The sequence below is a fragment of the Pogoniulus pusillus genome, chromosome 4 (assembly GCF_015220805.1).
Source record: "Pogoniulus pusillus isolate bPogPus1 chromosome 4, bPogPus1.pri, whole genome shotgun sequence".
NCBI lineage: Eukaryota > Metazoa > Chordata > Aves > Piciformes > Lybiidae > Pogoniulus > Pogoniulus pusillus.
This window is the reverse complement of record NC_087267.1, coordinates 32307838-32329288: the sequence shown is the minus strand read 5'-3', so window position 1 is coordinate 32329288 and position 21451 is coordinate 32307838. Positions and strand designations below refer to the sequence as shown.

Genomic DNA, 21451 nt, shown 5'->3' with positions numbered 1-21451 from the left:
CAGGCAGAGCAAGTAGTGCTTCTTCCTTGGAAACCTTTCTGCTGCTCCTGATGTTCTGTGGCTCCAGCAGGAGCATATAATAGCCCTCAATGAATATTTCTGCCATCAGTCTGTCCATTTGTTTCTGAGCCAAGACTTTCATCTCCCTGTGTATTTGATTTTTTTTTAATGGCTCCAGCAAAACGCTTACTAGACTGTCTTTTCCCCACTTTATTATACTTATGCTGCATGCCATCATAGTGACCTGGTTGTCTGTCCATCTGTTTGTAGAGAAAACAACAGTTAAGTTTCTGTAGAGCTGATGATTCTCTGATACCTTCTTGTAAATTAACATTTCCATCTTTCTGGGCAGTGAAAGTATATTGCAGTTTGCTGCAAGAGAGATAGAGAGTAGTTCAGCTGCTCCATAACAAAGAACTGTGAGTGCTGCTTTTAAATCTCCCTGCAACATATTTGGATGACCTTCAGAAAATCCCAGTCTGGGTTTTGCCTTGTTACTGCTCAAATACTGATTAGTTGCTTATCAAGGTTCTGACATCCTTGCTATTTTTTCTCCTTTATTTTTTTTATTTTTCCTAACAAGAAATAATTTGTAACATCCACTGTGAGCAAATAGAAGAGTGAATTTAAACATATAACTGGAAGTAGCTGAAAAAGGACTTGGTCTTTTTGACAGTCCCAGTAACTTGTTTCAAAGAGAAGTGGTCTCCAAATTGTGTTAGTTTTGTGTTAGCTGTTCTTTTTTAAATGGTATATTATTTTTGTGTGTTGGTAAAATGCACTGAGGTAGCTGTCTAGAGGAGTTAAATCTTCATGTCTTCAGATGATGGATAGAATTGACAGCAAAACCCAAGTACCTTCTGTGAGTTTGAGGCAAGATTTTCAGTGGGAGCAGGTCGCTATTTTATGCTTTCTTGTTATAAATATCTCAGATTCCAATTAAATTTTTATATATATATGAGCACATCTGCTGACAGCTGCTGCTAATTTACATGCTGAGGTAACAGTGTCTGGTGGTGACCGGTGTCACAGTAATAGCTGAGATGACTGTCCTTAGCCTCTAACCCTAGCAACAAAATTAACAGTTCTGAAGACTGAAACCTCCCTCCCCCATATTACAAAACAGTAGTTGCATAAACTATGGTGTCTAATAAAAAAATTATTTATTCTAAAACTTATTTATTCTTTTTACTAAAAAAAAAAATGTTGAGAGGAACTAAAATTCAAGTTTTAAAATAAATTCTCTTGTTATGTTACTCTTTTATTCATATGTATATGTATTTGGGGTTTGTGATAGTTTATTCACTAGAGGTTTCCTTGCTCATGACTAGCACTCTGAAATGCTGTAGTTGGGTTTCTTAGTGTGTTTCTTGCCACTTGGACTTGTCGTTACTGTGTGTGCTTGCACAAACCATCTGCAACTGTGGTGCAGGAAATTGTAGCTCTGCTCTGGTGTTTTCTTCCCAAAGAAGCAAAAAGCCAGTTTGCATCTCAAGCTGTTACTATCTCTCCAGTTTTCTCAGCAATTTGTTTTATCTTTATCTTGGCTTAGGTGTTGAAGAAATGATGCATAACTCTTATGTTAAATTAAGTGGGATAAAAAAGCTCTTTTTTTCATTTTTAAATTTCATGTAAACATTAAGAGCTTTTTTTTTTTTTAGGTTGAATATTAATAAGCACTGAAAGGGCATACATTTTTAATATAGCTTCTGCACACATTTGAAATTAGGTCATTCAGATTTTCTTCTTACTATTTATTCCAGCAGTTAATGTATCACATGAAAGTAGAGCGCAATACCAGTGTTTGACACTCATTAGACTGAAGGCTGAATTTGGGAGGCAAAACATAACATTTGTTTATCCTTTTTTTTTCTCTAATAACTCTTGAAAAAGCTGGTAAACCTGGAAATGATGTAGAGGCACAACTGTGTGCTCTAAGATACATTTTGTGATCTCTCCCAGTTGGAAGCAAGACAGGAGTCTGATTGCAAATGTTTGCAGCACACAGTTGGAGATGTGCCAAGATGGCACCATAAAAGAGTCATTTGCACTGTAAAACTGGGGCTTGGGTGGGGGCTAGCATTGTTACTGGCTTATCCAAGGAGTTTTAAAGGTTATTCAAAGCAAAAGGTGGTCTTTAAGATGGAATTGTAAATGACTCTTTTCCTCTCTAGGATCATGGAGCCTATTCTCTAGAAACTCTGATAGGGCACATAGAGGACAGGGAGGTGATATGAGACAAGTAGCATGACTTTACTAAGGGCAAGTCTTGCCTGACTGATCCAGTGACTTTCTACAATGGGGTGACTACATCAGTGCACAAGGGAAGGGCAATGGCCTTTGACATGGTTTCCCACAACATCCTTCTTTCTATGTTGGAGGGATATGAGTGCAGTGGGTGGACTGTTCAGTGGATAAGGAACTGGCTGGGTAGTTGGATTCAAAGAGTAGCAGTCAATGGCTTGATGCCCAGATGGAGGTGGGCCTCATAATGGGACCAGTGCTGTTCAGCGTCTTCATCAATGACACAGGCAGTGGCATTGAGTGCACCCTTAGCAAGTTTGCACATGACATAAAGCTGAGTGGTATGGTCACCAGAGAGGTGAGAGATCATCTAGAGGGATCTAGATAGGCTGGAGAAGTGGACCCGAGTAAACCTCATGAGGTTCAACAAGGCCAAGTGAGTCAATACAATCTTCATTATCAGTACAAGCTGGGAGAGGATGTGATAGCAGCCCTGCAGAAAAGGACTTAAAGGTACTGGTGGATGAAAAGCTGGACATGAGCCATCGATGTGCATTTGCAACCCAAAAGGCTAGTTACATCCTGGGCTGCATCAAAAGAAGAGTGGCAAGCAAATTTAAGAGGAGTGATTCTGCTACTTTGCTCTGTTCACATCTGGAGCTTTCCGCACAAGAAAGACATAGACCTGATAGAGGAGGTCCAGAGGAGGGCCACAAAAATGATCAGAGGGCTGGAGCACCTCTCCTGTGAATACAGTCTGAAGGACTTGGTCTTGTTCAGCCTGGAGAAGGCTCATGGCCTTCCAATACCTGAAGTGGACCTACAAGAAATCTGGGGAAGGACTTTGTAAAAAGACATATAGGATAAGAGGCAATGGTTTTAAACTAGAGGAGGGCAAATTTAGATTGGACATTAGGCAGAAGAGGTGGTGGAACACTGTACTGGGAGGTACTGGAGGCCCCATCCTTGGAGACATTCAAGGTCAGCCTTGATGTGTCTCTGGGCAACCTGATCTAGTTGAGGATGTCCCTGCTTACTGCAGGTGTGGGTTGGACTAGATGACCTCTGGAGTACATTTCATGATTCCATGATTATCTTCAGTGCCAGGTTGCTAATAGGTGTATTTTGTAATGTAAAATACCTTTTTTTACTATTATTTCTTTTATTCTGTGCTTGCATCCTTGTTTGCAAGATACCAGATTCTGTGCTCAGTAAATATAATTGAAATGCAGAGCAGATCTAAATGTTTCACAGACAGTTGTAAACAGCAATTAAGTAAATCTTAAGAAGATGAAAATAGTCTTGAAAGGTTACTGGTTACTATCTACCGTGTCTCTTGCAAAGCTGCTTTAGAGTTTAAGTGTCTGTGAAGTCAGCATGGATTTCTGTAAAGACACAAAAATAGCAGTTAAAGAATTTTTGAAGTTACCACACTTTGAACAAAGTATGACCTGGTTATATTTACAGTGTGTTAGATTATTACCAAAATGATCTAAATGAAATGTCATGTTCTCTTTCAGCTCCAGCGATAAACCGATTTACCAGACGAGCATCAGGTAAGTTGCATAAAGTTGCATGTTTTATTGGTCTGCATAGTAATTGGCATGTGATGCTGATGGTGACTGTCTTGTAAAAGCCAACACAGTGTTACTCAGATTTCTGTAAAGCTGTCTGATTTGAGTTAACCTCAAATTTGTTAGCTGGTTTACTGAAAAATGTAACCAAGGTTTCAGGTCACAGAACTTGAATGAAGCCTTCTTTTTGCTATGAAAAACAGCTCTTTGTTTTTCCTGTGATGTAAATAATTTTAGTCCTGCTGTTGGTGTGTTGGGCTAGAAGCACACCTACTGGCTGGTTCATGCTGGCTTGGGGGACTCTCTATGTTATTCCATTACATATAACAGATCTCTCCAAATTGCATAACATTAAAAATCAATGTTCTTGGTCTCTCCTTATTGTTCTGCTGTATCACTATAGCCCTCAGGCTTCATTTTTGGGGTCTTGTTTGCCTGAAGCATGAGGCCCAGAATCTAAGTCTTATTTGTTTCAAATACTGTGAATCTGAAAGTGGGATATAAAAGCCATCACTAAATGTAATGAGACTCTACTGAATTGGAGTCAGCAAGGCAGGACATATGAGCTCTTCCTAGTCAGCTTAATATGCTAAGTTTAAAATCTATACCATACATTCATTTTCAACTGCAGATAATTTTTAGTATTTGTAATTAAGTTTGTATTCCATAGTGCAAAAAGTCTATCCAGACTTCTAATTCTGCTAGTTACAACCTCAGTCAGATAGTTCCTTTTCAATATAAAGATCTTAGCAGAGATTATCAGAACTACAAAGGAGCTGTATAGAAAACTGGAGGTTTGCATTTGTAGGATTGGTGCATAGCATATGCATCACAAAGCAAGAAAATGTAACAAATTCCAAGTATTCTCATGTTTTAAGTAATCCTAATACTTCGTGAAGTAGCATAGCATGAAGTGAAGGGAATGATTTGTTAACTAGCACCCAGTAAGAGTGAGCAGGGCTATGTGCAAATTACGCTGCATGTTTGAAGGAAAGTTTCAACGTGATTGATTGATAGCTAACTTAATGAATGCAGTCCTTATAACAGATGTGTGCTAAGCTTTTGCATTTCAGTAGGAGAGTTTGAATGTTTGAAAAGCTAATGCTTGTTCAGGAAAAAAAAAACATTATTCTTAATATATCTTTAAAAAGAGACTAAAACCATGCTAGAAGCCTACAATTTCTGCACAGCAATTGGGGAAATAATTTCTGTGGGCAATTAATATTTCATGTGTTTTGGTCTTGTGGAAAAACAAAACAGAGTTATCTTACTCAGACTAGTGGGTCATGTTGTATGGTATGGTCCAGATGTATGTGAATACACTTAAAGCTGGAAGAAGGTAATACTGCAACCTGCTATATGTACTCTTTTTTGAAAGTTTCTGGCAGCTTTAGAAGTCAAAATAATTATTTTTCGAACAAGAAAGCCCATGAAGAGTGGTAGTTCTTACTTTTCTTCTTAAATACAAAATGACTACTGGAGAGGTACATTTAAGAAACTTCATTGGTAAAGTATAAAATTAAATATATGAAATAGAGTATGCTGATCATGCAAGCTTCTCATAGGGATTTTTGCAATCTGACCAGATTTTTAGATGCTTTTAAAAAATTGAATAACTGTTTGGATACATTAATGTAGTGAAGATACCTTGCAATTGGAAAAGCCAGATAGTAGCTAATTTCTTAAGCTTGGCAGCTTAATAGTATTTTATACTCAAAATTGATTCTTAGGTTTCCTAAGGAGATAAGAGGATGACCAAACTAAACAAAGATTCAAATCTTTAATGAAAGGATATTTAACTAAGAGCTATTTTAAAATTTTGAATGTGACAGATTGTTGACTCTTGAGTGGTTTGAAGATTTATTTCTGATGAGCATTACACCAAGTTAATAATGAATATTCAAAGAATTAGCTGTAATATGTGGTTTCATGTTGCATCTGCTCTAGTGATACTGCAAAATGATTCTAAGACTGATTTTGGGATCTTTGCCTTTGTCGTACCTCTGCCTATAGATTGTGTCTACTTCCTTACATTAACCTAGACATTGTGCTGCCTGAGGGTGTACTGATTTGAGGAAAATAGAAATACAGGAAGTTTTGGTGTGTTGATTTTCATTGGGTTTCCAAATGACCTGTGTAGTGGCTTCCAAATAACTACATGTGACAGAGTTAGTAGCTGTCTTTAGGCAGTGGTGGGATGGAGAAAGAGCTGAACTATTGACATCACCTGAGGCAAAACATTGAATACTCTCCACAGCAAAGATTCATAGATTTTTCTGCTAAAAGCTGCTTTGTGAACTCTTGCAGCCAGAAGAAGTGAGAAGCCAGGAGATAACACACGTTTCTTCACAAAGAATAATAGTTCTGTATGGTGGATAACTTGGTTTTGATATTTCTGTTGTTCTTTGGCTAATGCCTAGTATTTTACTTGGTGGCATAAGATCTAGTTATTTTTCCTGAGCTAGAAACTAAGCAGGTGAAACATCTGTTGAAAGCAGTATAGTAAGACATTTATTATTTAACAGCTGTTCTGTTAATGTGCTGTGACTCTATTACTGTACGGTATGTAGAGAATAAAGGCTCAGATAAGCTAGGATCAATTAATTGTTCATGAATTTAAATTCCTAAAATGTATTGAGCTGCCTAGCTTAGTATCTCTTCTGCGTTTCACGTACGTGTGTGTATATCTGCAATGTGGGCTCTATACGTAAAATACACATATACCACACGCATTGCCATAATCAGCATCTGTGAACTTCTGAGGGGTGGGTGTCAAGATGAGCATGATAGTCTCTTTTTAGTTGTGCCCAAGTGATAGGAGAATGAACAATGTGAACAATGGGTACAAGATAGAATACGGGATGTTCCACCTCAAAACAACGAGACACTTCTTTACAGTCAGGGTGATAGAGCACTGGAACAAGCTGGCCAGAGCTATTGTGGAGTCTCCTTCTCTGGAGATTGTCAAAACCCACGTGGATGCATTCCTGTGTGGCCTGCCCTAGGTGATCCTGCTTGGGCAGGGGGTGTTAGACTTGATGATCTTTTCAGGTCACTTCAAACCGCTAACATTCTGTGGTTACACTGATGACAGCTACATATGGGTTAGTTAATAATGCACTTCATTGTTCCACGTTATGCACAAAGCATAATAGATATAATAGCCCTCAATAGAAAGGTTTAGCAAGAAAAGGAGATAAAAAATACTTTATAGGACTAGAATGAACAATGAGACAACTGCAAGTAAGTAATCTTTAATTTTTCTTTTAAAATCTGGTGAGACTGAGGTGAAGAAAATGGGAGGGAAAAAAAGCCCACTTATTGAGGTGATCAAGGGATCTGGACAGAAAGGAAGTAGGGCATGGAGATAATAACAGCATAAAGTGGAAGAAAAAGCTGAGTGTGTTCATGAGGTGAAAAAATGAGTGAAAGATCCTAAACAAGCTGAAGCAGTCAAGAGGTACAGTTTCTGAATATGGAGAGATACTTTGTTGCTGTGGATGACATTAGTTTTCGTCCACCTAAAGCGTCTGTGATTGTGTATGTTAGCAAAAGCACTGAGTTCCTGCTTTTTAGCATCTTGATGGCTAGAGAAAGAGGTGAATTATCTCATCAAATGCTGGCAGGGGTTTTCTACAGAATGATCCTAAATTTATACTTTAATAGGTAGTGTTTACAGAGGCTATTTTTACCAATTCACTAGTGTTATATACAAATGTGTAATATCATACTTTATAGACCATTATCTATTTCTTAATTTACATCACTTGTGTATCTACTTAAGCTTCTGAAAGAATCAACAGACCCTAACTGAGGTTCCTGTGAGAAGAACTGGTAGATAGGCTCAGTGGCATATGTGGGGCACCTTGTATTAACAACAGAGATAACTTCTTAATTTCCTGTCCTCCAAACAGTATCTAACTTTAAATTACCATCTTTATGCTCTGAAAAGGAAATAAAGGGAGTTTTAAATATTGTTCTGTCAACCAAATGGGTAAGATGAATAGCTTCACTTATTTATCAGCTTCTAAAAAAGATTATTTAAACATAGTCAACAAGAAGAGTACATTAGTACTGCACCTCTAAGGAGAAACTGTCTTAGGTATACCTGGAATAAACTTGAATCAAGGAGACACTGTTATTGTGGAAGGAACAGAAGGAAGCAGAGAAGGTGGAAATTTTCAGTCTTCTTCACCATGGATGCCAGTGAGGACCTTTCTGAAGGAAAGAGAGAACACATCAGTAAATTGATGCTAGTTGACTGGATAGGGCTGGGTGATAGGTTGGACTGGATGATCTTGGAGGTCTCTTCCAACTGGTTGATTCTATGATTCTATTCCATGATTCTTACCTTGTACACCTGCTGCATCAACCATCAACCTAAGTGAGATTCTTACATGACACAGAAGAGACCTCTTTATTCTCTCTCCTTTTTTTTTCACATTGAAGCTAATTTTTTTTCCTTTACACATACTGCTGAGAACTGTCACTTTTGGGTACATGGCTGATTAGCTGAAGAGGAAAGGCTGAGAAAGACTGAACCTATTTTTCACATTCTTTAAGAAGGATGTGTTTAGTTCATTTAGCAGATGCTGCATTTAGAGGCCTGTCTCTCTTGGGTTTTTTCCCCTCTTTTTATGAATGTACAGAAGTCTCTCTGAGAACCAAACTAGTTTTATTTAACTCTACAAATTTTAAACTTAGAAAAATGTCTACAATTTGAACAGAAAGAAGATGCAGCATTTTCTTTATTCTTAATTGTTTGAGATGCCCAAAAGCTGTGGTAGTGGATTTGTCAACACAGATGGTAGTTAATTGAAATTGATAGAGAAGTCAAGGCTTAAGCCTCACAATAGTATTTTCCAACAAGTATTTCTGCAGGTAGCAAGATTTTCTGTTAAACTCAGTTGTCAGAAAACGCTTAGTAGAAAACCTATGGCATTTTGAGTCATCTTCAAATTTTCAGAAATAAGTACAACTTTTAATCAAAATATGGTAATTAATTTCTAAGCCCTGCAAGCTAGTTGTTTTAATTAAAACACTCCGTACACATGGTGAAACACTTAACAAACATTAGTAAGTACTTTATAGCATCGTTATGTGTAATGTCAACATCAGTGGTGGCTTGCCTGTCACATCTTCAAGCCCAGTACCTGCACAGCTGGAAGCAGAACAGTGCCAGTGCATCAGAGTCAGAGTACACACGTGCACACTTCGTCACACAGAGGCCACGTTACAGGACTGTCTCTATGGCATAGCAGCCTGCAGCCCTTCCTGCCTGGGTTGGCTGTGCCCTTGTCACACCGCCGTGGAGATGGGTGTTCTCAGAACTCTGTCTGACGCACAGGGCTCACGCCTCTGCCTGGCATATGATAGATGCCTGCATTTTGGCATGTGTTCAGATAGGAGGAGGGAGGTTCTGCACAGCCCTCATAAAAGGCAAAATCTGGAAGCAAGCTTGCCAGAACAATTTAGCTATTCTTCATCTCATTCTTCATCTTTGCATCAGGTGCCATCAGAAACAAAGTGACAAGATAAAAGTTTTGGGCTTCATTATCCTGAACAGCTGTGTGGACTGTGAATTCATCATGCTCACAATGGCATTTACATGTATCACTGCTAGTTTTCAGTTTAATTATCTCTATGGAAGTGCAACAACCTACTTAAGAAACACCGAAGAATTGTACTGAATTCAGACCATGGGAGCCCTCTTAGTGAAGAAGTAGCTAATTGCTTTCTGAAGTTGTAAGTATGAAAGAACATAGGTGATAATCAATCCAATTGTGAAATGTCAACTAATATTTAGGAAGAGCAAACCAGTACTGTTAGCCAAGAATAGTATGTGCCCCTGGAACAGTATTTAATTTGTAATTTCAATCTTCTTGATTTATATTGAGATTTTCTTAAACAGATTGGCACCCACTTTCCTGCGGCATACTAAACATTGTGAGAGCAAGTCAGCCAGTTGAAATGAAGTGCTGTTTCCTTTTATACAGTAAAGCAGAAGCTGGAGTTGTACCAAAAGTAGTGGTGAGGAATGAAGTAACTGTGAGCTGCCTATTGAAATACTCAGGTTGGAGGCAGTGTTGTGGAAGCATGTCAAGTCATAGTGACAGAAGGCAGAAGAAGAAAGAACTTCACTGGGGAGCCAGTAATTCTTCAAGCAGCATTACTGGTTCTGCTTTGTTCTTGAGTGATGAACTATCCCTAAACTGAATTCAAGTGATGTTGGATCCATCTTTGTTCTTCATTACGTGCATGTAGTCAATCCATAATTTAAAATTCTGAATCCCTCCATTTTTTAAGTGGAGATCACAGAAGCAGAATATCTCACCTAATTTCAGCCTGTTGGAAGGATTGTTAGACTCCGCTGAATTCTCTTATTTTGTGATTTTTGCACAAATTCATTGTGTAGCCTGTACTCTTCAGTCCTCATAGAGAATATTGTCTTCCCTTGTCATAGCCTGTCTTACAATTACCATTGTTTTTAACACTTAAATCCTTTGTGAACCTTGAGGAGTTTCCCAACATCCATCCGCAGTAATGGATGAGGAGTATTTCAAGCTTATAGGAACTGGAGCATTGATATTCAATAAGTATCACTAATTTTGCTTGCATCAGAAATAGAATATCCTCAATTCAGGCCCATTTTTCTTTCCTTGAAGCACTTAGCATCGTAACTCCTGTAGAGCAGAGCTGTAATTGTATGTGCACAGCAGTTTAAAAATAAGGTGATTGTATCTCTTTGCCCTGGGGTAGGCACAGACACAGTAATTTTTTGTTGTTGCCAGCATAGACATACTTGTATTTTTCTGTCTGCATTAGTGGAACTTGCAGCTTTCCCATGGCCAATGTTACAAGGAGAAATGAGCCACAGAGTTTTCCCAACTGTAGCCTATTGTATCAGCAGCCACAGGGCTGATGGGTCTTGTCTCTGGGCTGAGCTTAGGCTGCTATATAACAATATGGGCATGGTGCCCTGAGCTGTGAGCACCATTGGGTCAGCAGCAGTGCTGTGCTTCAGTCTGGTCCTGGTCCAGCTGAAAGCATGTGTTTAACTCTTCAGAATGAATAACTGATTCCAGTGGCCTGCCCCACCATGGAAAGTCAGTGATAGAAGCTGTTTGCCAACTAATCTGTAACCAAGTGATCCAACTTCCTTTTATCTGCTGGAAGGTAGGAAGACGCTTCAGAGAGACCTAGACAGGTTGGGTCAATGGATTGAGGCCAGCAGTATGAGGTATAACAAAGCCTAATGCATGGTACTGCACTTTGGCCAAAATAACCCCGTGCAGTGATACAGACTGGGGAATGAGTGGCTGGAGAGCAGCCTGGCACAGAGGGACGTGGAAGCGCTGGATGGCAAGTGGCCGAACATGAGCCAGCAGTGTGCCTAGGTGGCACGGAAGGCCAAAGCATCTTGGCTTGTATCAGGAATAGTGTGGCCAGCAGGACTAAGGATGCAAACAGAAACAACAGGGTAGTTTGCTGTGTCTAGTCTCTCAATATAATTTTTGGGAGACTTTGAGAAACATTTCTGTAGAAAAATGATGTAATAACATAATGTGGTGGGTTGAGAACTTCCCCTTCCCCCCTTCCCCGAAATTTAGCAGACTACCTCAGTTGGCTTGGAAGTAAGATAAAGCTATATTTACAGCAAAGCAAAATGTGCAAGCCTATATACACAACATATTTACAAGTATTTACAATTATATACAAATTAAAAATAATACAGAAATCCAAACCCCCTCCTAGACAAAGAAACTGCCCAGAAGGGGCTCAAAGCCTTTTACTCTCCTTCCTGCCCAGACAAACAAAACAACCAGCAAAGTTTATATTGTTTTCTGTTAGCCAAGGTTAGTGGAAGATATTAGAGTGGAGTGAAAGAGTAGTGTAAGGAACCAGTGTCCCAGAACAAAGTGGGACAATTTATTTACATTTTGGCTTTTTATCGTTTTCAGCAAACCGATGAATGATACAGACTTCATAATTATTTTCTTTTCGCAACCAATGATCTAATTTCTCTCATTAAAATATTCCAATTAACCTCAAACCAGCACACATAGGCTTAGGGGTCCTTAGTGAACATGCACATTTGTTTCCAAATGTTTTTGTTTAGAATGTCTAGTTAAATGACATCGTGATGTAAAACTTGGAGTACTTGTTCCTGACTTTGGGATTTATTGTGTTTTTCTGCAGACCTAAAGGGCTTATGTGCTCAGAAGCTGGTCTGCCTCCTTCCTAGTTCACTTATTGGAGCTCTTCTAATGAAACTTTTTTATTCTTTAAATTGCATTGCAACTATACTATAATGATTTCATACTACAGTGTATCACTGGACAGTAGCATTCTTATTAAGAAGAAAACAAAATTTAGGATAGGTGTACATAACATCTGGAACTTCTTAGTGACTAATTTTCAACACTCCTTCAGAATATGAAATATGATTCTAGTGGGTTATGTCAAAATGTTGCCTTCTATAAGATCATGTTCAGAAGTCAAATATGAGTTTTTCACAGCCCGTTTATGAAGTTGAGTTACAGAAACAGGCTAACTGTTGCAAGTTATTGTCACACTAGATTTTAGTTATGGCTATGCTTAAGCTGGTTTGTGATAACATTTTAACACTAAGCTTAATAAAAGAACATGAGGTTTAATAGATGCATACTGTAAGGCAAACTTTGAGGTGGTAGAAGAAGAGGAAAGAAGGCAAGAAAAGGGAGAGGGGGCACTGGTAGAAATAAGTATGTCAGTTGCGTGATAGGTTGCTGGAGAGAGGGCAATCAATGTTTGTCCCAAGGAGGTGGCAGGGAAGGAAGGAAATAAACAAATAGTGATTTGTCTGATTTTCACACACAGAACTATTTAGGCTGTGCTTTTGGGGAAACTTTCTAACTAAACATTTAATGAAGCAGTAAACTAAACTCAAGAACATTGTGGTATCTTAGAAGTATTAAGGGAAGGTAAGGCACTTTTTTTCTTTTGCAGAGTGAGAGGTGTCATTTATCCTGCAGCAGTGCATGGGGATGATGTAGGTGATTTCTTGACATTTAATCTATATTTCTGTGTTTGTTTCGATGTCCTTGCAAGCACATATTTCTAGATGGCATTTTATAGACTGATGAAAATGCACAGAGTAATTATTTTTAATTAGTGCAGTTCGGTATAGCAGTGTCTTTAGAAAATGGGAGTTGTAAAGGTGGTTTGTGTTCACAGTTTACTGCACACACTCTTTTATAGGAAATTGTAATTTTTTACTGCTGGTTTAGTATTACCTTTGGGAAGTATTCTGCATATAGTATAAAATTAATCACCACATTTTTTTCATCTGTTTAGACAGATCTTATTTCAGATGTACAGAACAAACTGGAGGTTGGTGTTGAAATAGGAATCAAATTCCTCTAAATGGACTGTTCCAGTCAGTTTGATGAAAGGCTCAGATGTCTTAGCAAGGTATGGATTTGTTAGACAGACTGACCAATTCCTTTAAACTCATTTTATGTACATAGCTAGTAAATAAGATGGGCACAGGGAAGTGCCACAGTAGAGTTTGTGTCTCTCTAGTAAGTCCTTCCTCTAAATCCTTTCACAGCCAGCAGTGTGGCCTCATCCAGTACTGCTCTTTGGGACTGTGCCAGAGACTCAGACAGAGGCTGACTCCTCTTGCTTTTCTTGAGTACTGAGGGCAGAGTAGTCTCCCGTTCTGCTTAACACTAGATGGGGGGTCTATCTAAGAAGCTATTGTTTTGCCCTCTTATTTTAGACAAGCCAGTATTTGGCACCCTCAATACTTCAGATGCTTTAATGTATTATCTACTATTGCTTTCATGACCAAACAAATGCATTATGACAGAGAGGAGATCTTCTTGCTGTGTATCTAAGTAGTAGTGAATAAATTCAGAGAAAAGAGGTTTTCCAGGCAAAACAGACTTTCTATCAAAATATAGAAATTATGCCAAATGTTCACACTGCTGGCTCATCTTCAGCTTACTATCTATCAGTACCCCCAGGTCCCTTTCCTCCTGACTGCTCTCCAGCCACTCAGTCCCCAGCCTATAGTGCTGCTTGGGGTTGTTGTGGCCAAAGTGCAGAATCCTGCACTTGGCCTTGTTAAATCTCATCCCATTGGCCTCTGCCCACCCATCCAGCCTGTCCAGGTCCCTCTGCAGGACTCTCCTACCTTCCAACAGATCAACACCTGCTCCTAGCTTGGTGTCATCTGCAAACTACTGATGCTGGACTCAATCCCCTTGTCCAGGTCATCAGTAAAGATATTGAACAGGACTGGGCCCAGCACTGATCCTTGGGGAACACCACTAGAGACTGGCTGCCAACTGGATGTGGCACCATTCACCACCACTCTCTGGGCTCTGCCATCCAGCCAGTTCTTGATCCAGCACAGAGTGATCTGTCCAAACCATGAGCTGCCAGCGCAGTGTGCCCAGGTGGCCAAGAGAGCCAGTGGCATCCTGGCCTGCTTCAGGAACAGTGTGGCCAGTAGGACAAGGGAGGTTATTCTTCCCCTGTACTCAACACTGGTCAGACCACACCTTGAGTCCTGTGTCCAGTTCTGGGCCCCTCAATTCAAGAAAGATGTTGAGGTGCTGGAACATGTCCAGAGAAGGTCAACAAAGCTGGTGAGGGGCCTGGAGCACAAATCCTATGAGGAGAGGCTGACGGAACTGGGGCTGTTTAGCCTGGAGAAGAGGAGGCTCAGGGGTGATCTTATTACTGTCTACAACTACCTGAAGGGGCATTGTAGCCAGGTGGGGGGTGTCCTCTTCTCCCAGGTAACCAGCAATAGAACAAGGGGACACAGTCTCAAGTTGTACCAGGGTAGGTATAGGCTGGATGTTAGGAGGAAGTTCTTCACAGAGAGAGTGATTTGCCATTGGAATGGGCTGCCCAGGGAGGTGGTGGAGGCACCGTCCCTGGAGGTGTTCAAGAAAAGCCTGGCTGAGGCACTTAGTGCCATGGTCTAGTTGATTGGATAGGGCTGGGTGCTAGGTTGGACTGGATGATCTTGGAGGTCTCTTCCAACCTGGTTGATTCTATGAAAAAAGTCTATGAATAATAGTAATAACTATAGCTTTTATTTATCTGCAAGCAGTAGTTTGCACATCAATTATTATTGAATAAATGTACCAAGATTTGTTAATGGATGCTTTCATATTGCAGTCGGTGCTGTAACTGGTTGATAATAACATAAGTTATTTTCTGTTGTATTTTAATTTCTCTTTATTTTATAGATAGGTTTTTCACATTAATAGTTCCCTTTTGTCTCCAGTTAATATTTGACACACAACAAATTCTTCCTGTGTCAGGTCATACTGTATTTTCTGGTTTAGACTGTTTCCAAGTTTGCATTCACTGTTGATAAGATCTGAGATTCTAAACATGATCAGAGAAACTAATTATTTTCTTTTTAAATCTAGCATATAGTGTGCTCTTTTGAGTGAGGTTACATAGAACTGTGCTGAGTCACTATGGCTATCATACTGTTGTTACATACAGCGTGCTAATGCTTGGGAATCCTAGTTCATCAGGCTTTCTGCATTAGATTTATTTGGTTTACTGTTGTATATAAAAACTAATGGAAAAGGCTGTGTCACCACGGCATACAAACAGTTGGGGCAGAGCAAAGCATGAATAACTAGCTTTTCTACTATGCATAGTTTCGTTTTAGCAGTATGCAACGACAGTGGAGCATTGTGAGGGTCTAAAGATACCCTTCTACATGCACCTTTTTGGCTGCCACTTGCCTGATTTGATTATTGGTTTACTATAAAGGAGTATCTCTCAATTCAAGAGAGATGTTGAGGTGCTGGAACGTATCCAGAGAAGGGCAACAAAGCTGGTGAGGAGCCTGGAACACAAACCCTGTGAGGAGAGGCTGAGGGAGCTGGGCCTGTTTAGCCTGGAGAAGAGGAGGCTCAGGGGGGACCTCATTGCTGTCTACAACTACCTGAAGGGACATTGTAGCCAGGTGGGGATTGGCCTCTTCTCCCAGGCAACCAGCAACAGAACAAGGGGACACAGTCTCAAGTTGTGCCAGGGTAGGTATAGGCTGAGTGTTAGGAGGAGATTCTTGCCAGAGAGAGTGATTTCCCATTGGAATGGGCTGCCCAGGGAGGTGGTGGAGGCACCGTCCCTGGAGGTGTTGAAGAAAAGCCTGAATGAGGCACTTGGTGCCATGGTGTAGTTGACTGGATAGGGATGGGTAATAGGTTGGACTGGCTGAGCTTGGAGGTCTCTTCCAGCCTGGTTGATCCTGTGATTCTATGATATCCTTAAAAGATTTTGAGCTCAGGATTTCCTTTTCTGGTTCAATTGTACACTGACTGCGTAAGTCATGAAGAGTCTTGCTCCCTCCAATTGTGTTTGATCACATGGCAGATGTATCTGGCCATGTATGGCACTGGTGTTTGTAAAGCAGGCTATACAGAGCTTTGTCATATAAAACTGGTAAGAAAACTATAGAAGGATTGAAGATTTACTTGAAAATATCTCCTGAGTTTCAGTTTCAGAATTTCTCTGAATAATTATTATAGGTACTGTTCTTCCTTATATCTCTCTCACCCAGATGAAATGTTTTTTCTTCTTCAGGGGAAAATTGAAGTTAAGTTTTTTTTTTTTGTTTAAATAATTTTAAATGTACTGGTTTTAAGCTAGTGGTGTAGATCCAGTAACAAAAGAGTACATAATTCCTGTTCTGACCACTGTTTTGTGTGAAAGTGAGCAAGATTGTTTTCTTGTGTCTTCACAATTATTGTGAAGAATTTCTATGAACACACCGAAATTACAAATTGCTATAGGACACAAATCACTCATGAAGAAAATTGTATGTATGTATTTATTACATGGTTAGGATAGGTAACAGAACATGATCAGAAAAGAAAGAAAAAGCAAAGAGGAATACATTTTAAGTGGAAATGCTAAAGCCTTGTTTACTTTTCTTGTTAAATGTCAGACTGCATGGGAGAGCTAAGTCTTTCCACCCCCAATACACAAGGAAACAAAATCTGGAGAATCAATTTAAAATAACTATTAACACAAGAGGGACCCATATCAGCCTAATCTTAAAGCTCCAGGCAGCCTCTGAAGCCATCTTTCAATGTTGACTATCAGCTACACTCTTAACGAAACTAGGAATTTATACCCTCAAATTCCTGAGCGTGCAGTGTAGGCAGTGCTGGGTGTATCTTTAAAGGTACAAATTCAATGTCTGTTTGCCCACCTTAATCTTTCCTGCTGTCACAGTCTGTATTTTGAAAATACAGCTTAGAGTGAAGCAGTACTTCAGCAGAAGTGTGCTCTGTGTGAGGTCCTAAAACACCAAAAGAGAAGAGTTCTAAACCAGAATTACTTTCTGCTCTCTCATATTCTTGCAACAGGAAGAGACATTTTTCTTCCATCTTCTTGTACCAGCATGAGCTTGTGAACTGTTTTCACACCTAGTCTGGGTGGGTTTAGAGCAGAGAACATCTACTCTTTGTTTATTTTTTTCTATCTATTGTGCAAAGACAGGCATGCAGGACAATTTTTTTTCAGTTATTTTCTTTACTGATAAGGCAGATGTTAATTTTACTCTTTATTTTAAAAGTGACAGAATTTATGTGAACCATTTGGGGATTAAATTCCTGGGGAATGTCAGACATAACCAGTTTGGGATGTGGACTCAAACTAAGTCAAAGAATCAACCACCTTCAGACAAAGATGTGTCTGCATATATATATATAAAACACGGCCAAAGTGGCATCCTATATAAGGCTTGCACACTGTTCTGTAAGATTTTTAGGCACATCACGTGAAGTCAATTAGGTTTTCTCATAGCTGGCATGAGGGAATGCTTCAGATACAAGACAGCTAAGAACAGACAAAAGAAATACATCTACTGTGCAGCATAATTACACTGATAAACAGTGGTCAGGCACTGCAATAGGTTATGCAGGGAGTTGGCCGAGTCCCCTGTGGTGGAGGGGCAGCAGCCCCAAAACTGTGGCTCCTTTATGCCTCTGCATGCCCAGACATGTTTTTCTGCCAGGACCCTCGAGGCAGCAAACAGATCGTGTATCACACACACGCCCAGCCCTTGTACCCCTGAGGTCCGGGCAGGTAATCCCCATCGGGAGGGTCCAGGCATGTCTCTACTGCCTATTGGGGCAAGGTTTTGCTTACAGCCAACCTGATTGGTCATTTTAGATGTCCAACGAGCCACGAATCTCATCCCAGAGCCTATAAATAGGGGTGCACAGCAGCACCACGTGGTCAGTCTGTTCAGACGGTCCAGACTGTTTACCAGTTCAGAAGCTTAGAGCATTTAGACTCAGCTCTGATCCACAGCAGCACCCTGCTGCACTGACCCCGCTTGCATGGCCTAGACACAGGATCAGGCCTCACTCACCTGCAAGCATTACAGAGGCTCAGACCTCATGCATTGATCTCAAGGCGCAGTCAAGCTACCTGCGAATCCTTGAGAAGCAGAGCACATTCATGCCTGCACTATACATATATGGGGAGCTGAGAGCCCCCTGCCTAAGCCTAGAGCTATCTTGATTCATCTACGGAGCTCGTCTCCATGCAGCACGGCATAGACCCTGCTTGCCCAGCATAGATATTGCTTGCCAGCTATTCTGTAACTCTGGAAAGACCCAGAGCCAGCAGACCCCTTTCCAGATGGTCTGCAAACGCAGCCTGCTAGCTGTGAGACCGTGTCAGAGGCTACACGGACAAATCCTTCTCCTGCACCTGGAATTCCTGCCAGCTGACCATCCCTGGACACGCACAGCATCCAGAAGCCGCAGCACCGAGGCAGAGACTACTTCACCCCAGGAGAGAAGGTTAGAGAAATACTGTTACCCCAGAGACTGGGAAAACTTTATCATCCCTTGCAAGCCGGGACAGACTCCAGCTGCAAAGACCCCAATATTGGGCACACGCTGAGACAGATTCCCGGGAGGGTGATTAATGACTAATACTCAAGAGCATCACACCTAAGTAATCTTTAATACCTTTGTAATATAAGTTATCTCTATCTGAAGAGCGCACACAGTTTCAGCCCTTGCTGGGCAAACACTAGAGTTGTTAAGAGGCATTAAGCCTAAGAAATCTTTCTCTCTGTCTGTAATTGTTAATAATTTGATATTTCCATTTAATAATCAATCCCTGTAAATACATCCCAAAGCTATTTTCATAACTTTGCGTAAGAACCTGATTTCATAGTGGTTGGGGGTGGTATAAATTTGTAAATATTAATTTTAATAAATAATTTTATAAAAAATCAAAACCTCCTCAAATTAATTTCTCACCTCCCCCTAATGGAGGAGGAACAGAGAGAACCCCTCCACGACACCCCCATCCCTGGAGATGTTCAAGAAATGTGTGGATGTGACACTTTGGGATGTGGTGTTAGATTGATGGTTGGACTCAATGATCTCAGAGATCTTTTCTGAACGAAACAATTCTATGATGTCCTAATCTAAAAGATCCTTCCAAGATGTTCTCCTGGGTTCAATTTGTTAGTGAGTAATTTCAGAGGAGAATCTGAATTGCCCTCATGGCTCAGTAATGCCCAAATACTTCAATACATTACTGCATGTTGGTAAAGATAGGCAAGGATATGCCTTTTTTAGTATTTTTTTCCTGGTATTTTGATGATTGAGTTGGGAAGAAAACACTTTAAATGGCGATACAGTGCATGAACGTTTATTTAAAATGCTTAGTTTGAATTGCAGATTTTTCTGGAATGAATGTACCAGCCTTAATTTTCATGAAAAGTAGAAGTTTATTGAGTTGCAGATTGTGTTTGTTCTATTAAACAACGCTTTAGCTAACTGGACTCAGAAAAACTGAGATACTAAAAAGTGCCAGTGATACCCATAACTCTTATATACCCATACATCTCTGGCAGGTAATTTTCAGGGTGTAATATTTCGTAATTCATTTCTGACCACAACTCTTGTTTGGAGTTTTAGCCAAGTTCTCTCAATATCTGTGACAGTCTCAAGTTGTGCCAGGGAAAGTATAGGCTGGATGTTAGGAAGAAGCTCTTCACAGAAAGAGTGATTTGCCATTGGAATGAGCTGCCCAGGGAGGTGGTGGAGGCACCGACCCTGGAGGTGTTCAAGAAAAGCCTGGATGAGGCACTTAGTGCCATGGTCTAGTTGACTGGCTAGGGCTGGGGGATAGGTTGGACTGGATGATCTTGGAGGTCTCTTCCAACCTGGTTGATTCTATGATTCTATGATTTTCAAGGCTCAAGCAAAGTTATTTGCTGTGTTACGTGATTTTAGTTTGATGACCAGATGCGGCAGACTAGCTTAAAAATTTTTGGTTAGAAGGCTGAATTATTAAGTAGAAGAAACTTGTTTACTGAAAGTTAGAGCTAACTGATTGTGAGTTATATTTTCAATCATTAATTTATTAAGCCTACATATTCATGTCTAGACCTTATTTTTAAAAAGTATCTCCCACTGATTTCCTTTAGAGTGGAGGTGCTCAGTGGGGTGGTGATTGAGTTGCCAAGTGCTTGTGCTGTGCAAGAGAGTATGCATATCTCAGGGGCATTTCTGTTTAGTTCACACTTTTCATGTAGGGGTCCTTAATCAGAACACTGATGGATCATTTTCAAAGACATTACTTATATGAGTATTTGGAGTTCTGTCTATTTATAAGCAGGTTGCAGTCACATGCAACTATCTGGCTTCTTAGGGCATTTATCATACAAGTGGTACCAGAGGGAATTGCATTTACATCCCTGTATTGCTGTTTTAATGTGTGTATTAGTGCATGACTGCAAAGTTAAAACAACCACCGTCCTTCCTTCTGAAGATAAAATCAGCACACTTTAAGGATTAGGTTGTGAACACTGATGCAAGTGGGTAGAATGTTTCTAAGTGGCTTAAGAGAAGAGAGTACTGTAACCCTTGACTGGCTGGATTAATGGAAGCTTTTTTGTTTCCAGCCATCTGTGATATGCATGTACATTTATTTCTCTATTGAACAAATATTTAGTGTCAGAAATTTGGGGGTTTTAACCTCTGGCTTTATTTTGTGCTCCATCCAAAATGAAGTGGGAGTGACACGATGTGGGAGTGATATGATGGTTTGCTTCTTCATACTGTCCTCTTATTTTTGTGGATGATTGTGTCCAGCGAAGACTTAAAAGTCTGTTTCCCAGTTGAGTCATTGATCCTTAGTTGATACAGACATGTATTTTGGGAAACTTTTTGCTGTTTCTCTTCACTTCCAACATTTATATCTGGAAATTTAAGTTAGAATTTAATTTCTTTTTGCAGATAACAAAAATGGTGACTAGAAAATTTTCTTATAGGGCTTTTGAGGATTCTTTTTACTTTCAAGTCTTTGGATCTTTGCTTCTTTAAGAAATCCAATTTTATTCATACTATCTCTTTTGTGCTCAGTGCAATGTATAATTACAGTGATAAACATTAGAAATCAGATTGGACCAAAAGCCTGTAGCTGTAAACCATTCAGAAGTGGCCTCGTACCTTCTAAAAATGGCATTAAACTGAAGCATCTTGCACCATGCCCTTACGGCCATTAAACTTTCTAAGTTTGTTCTTCATGATGAAGAACTGAAGGCCCAAACTTACTGAGTAGTGCCAGGGTGA

At 40.0% G+C, this 21451-nt stretch overlaps 1 protein-coding gene across 1 annotated transcript in view; it reads left to right on the top strand.

Moving 5' to 3' along the window:
- Window positions 1-21451, top strand: part of PRKAR2B (protein kinase cAMP-dependent type II regulatory subunit beta) — an 89056-nt gene that overhangs the window by 32848 nt on the left and 34757 nt on the right. The window contains exon 2 of the mRNA XM_064142504.1: window positions 3765-3800. Within this exon, the coding sequence (XP_063998574.1) occupies window positions 3765-3800 (36 nt within the window). The remainder of the gene's footprint in view (window positions 1-3764; window positions 3801-21451) is intronic.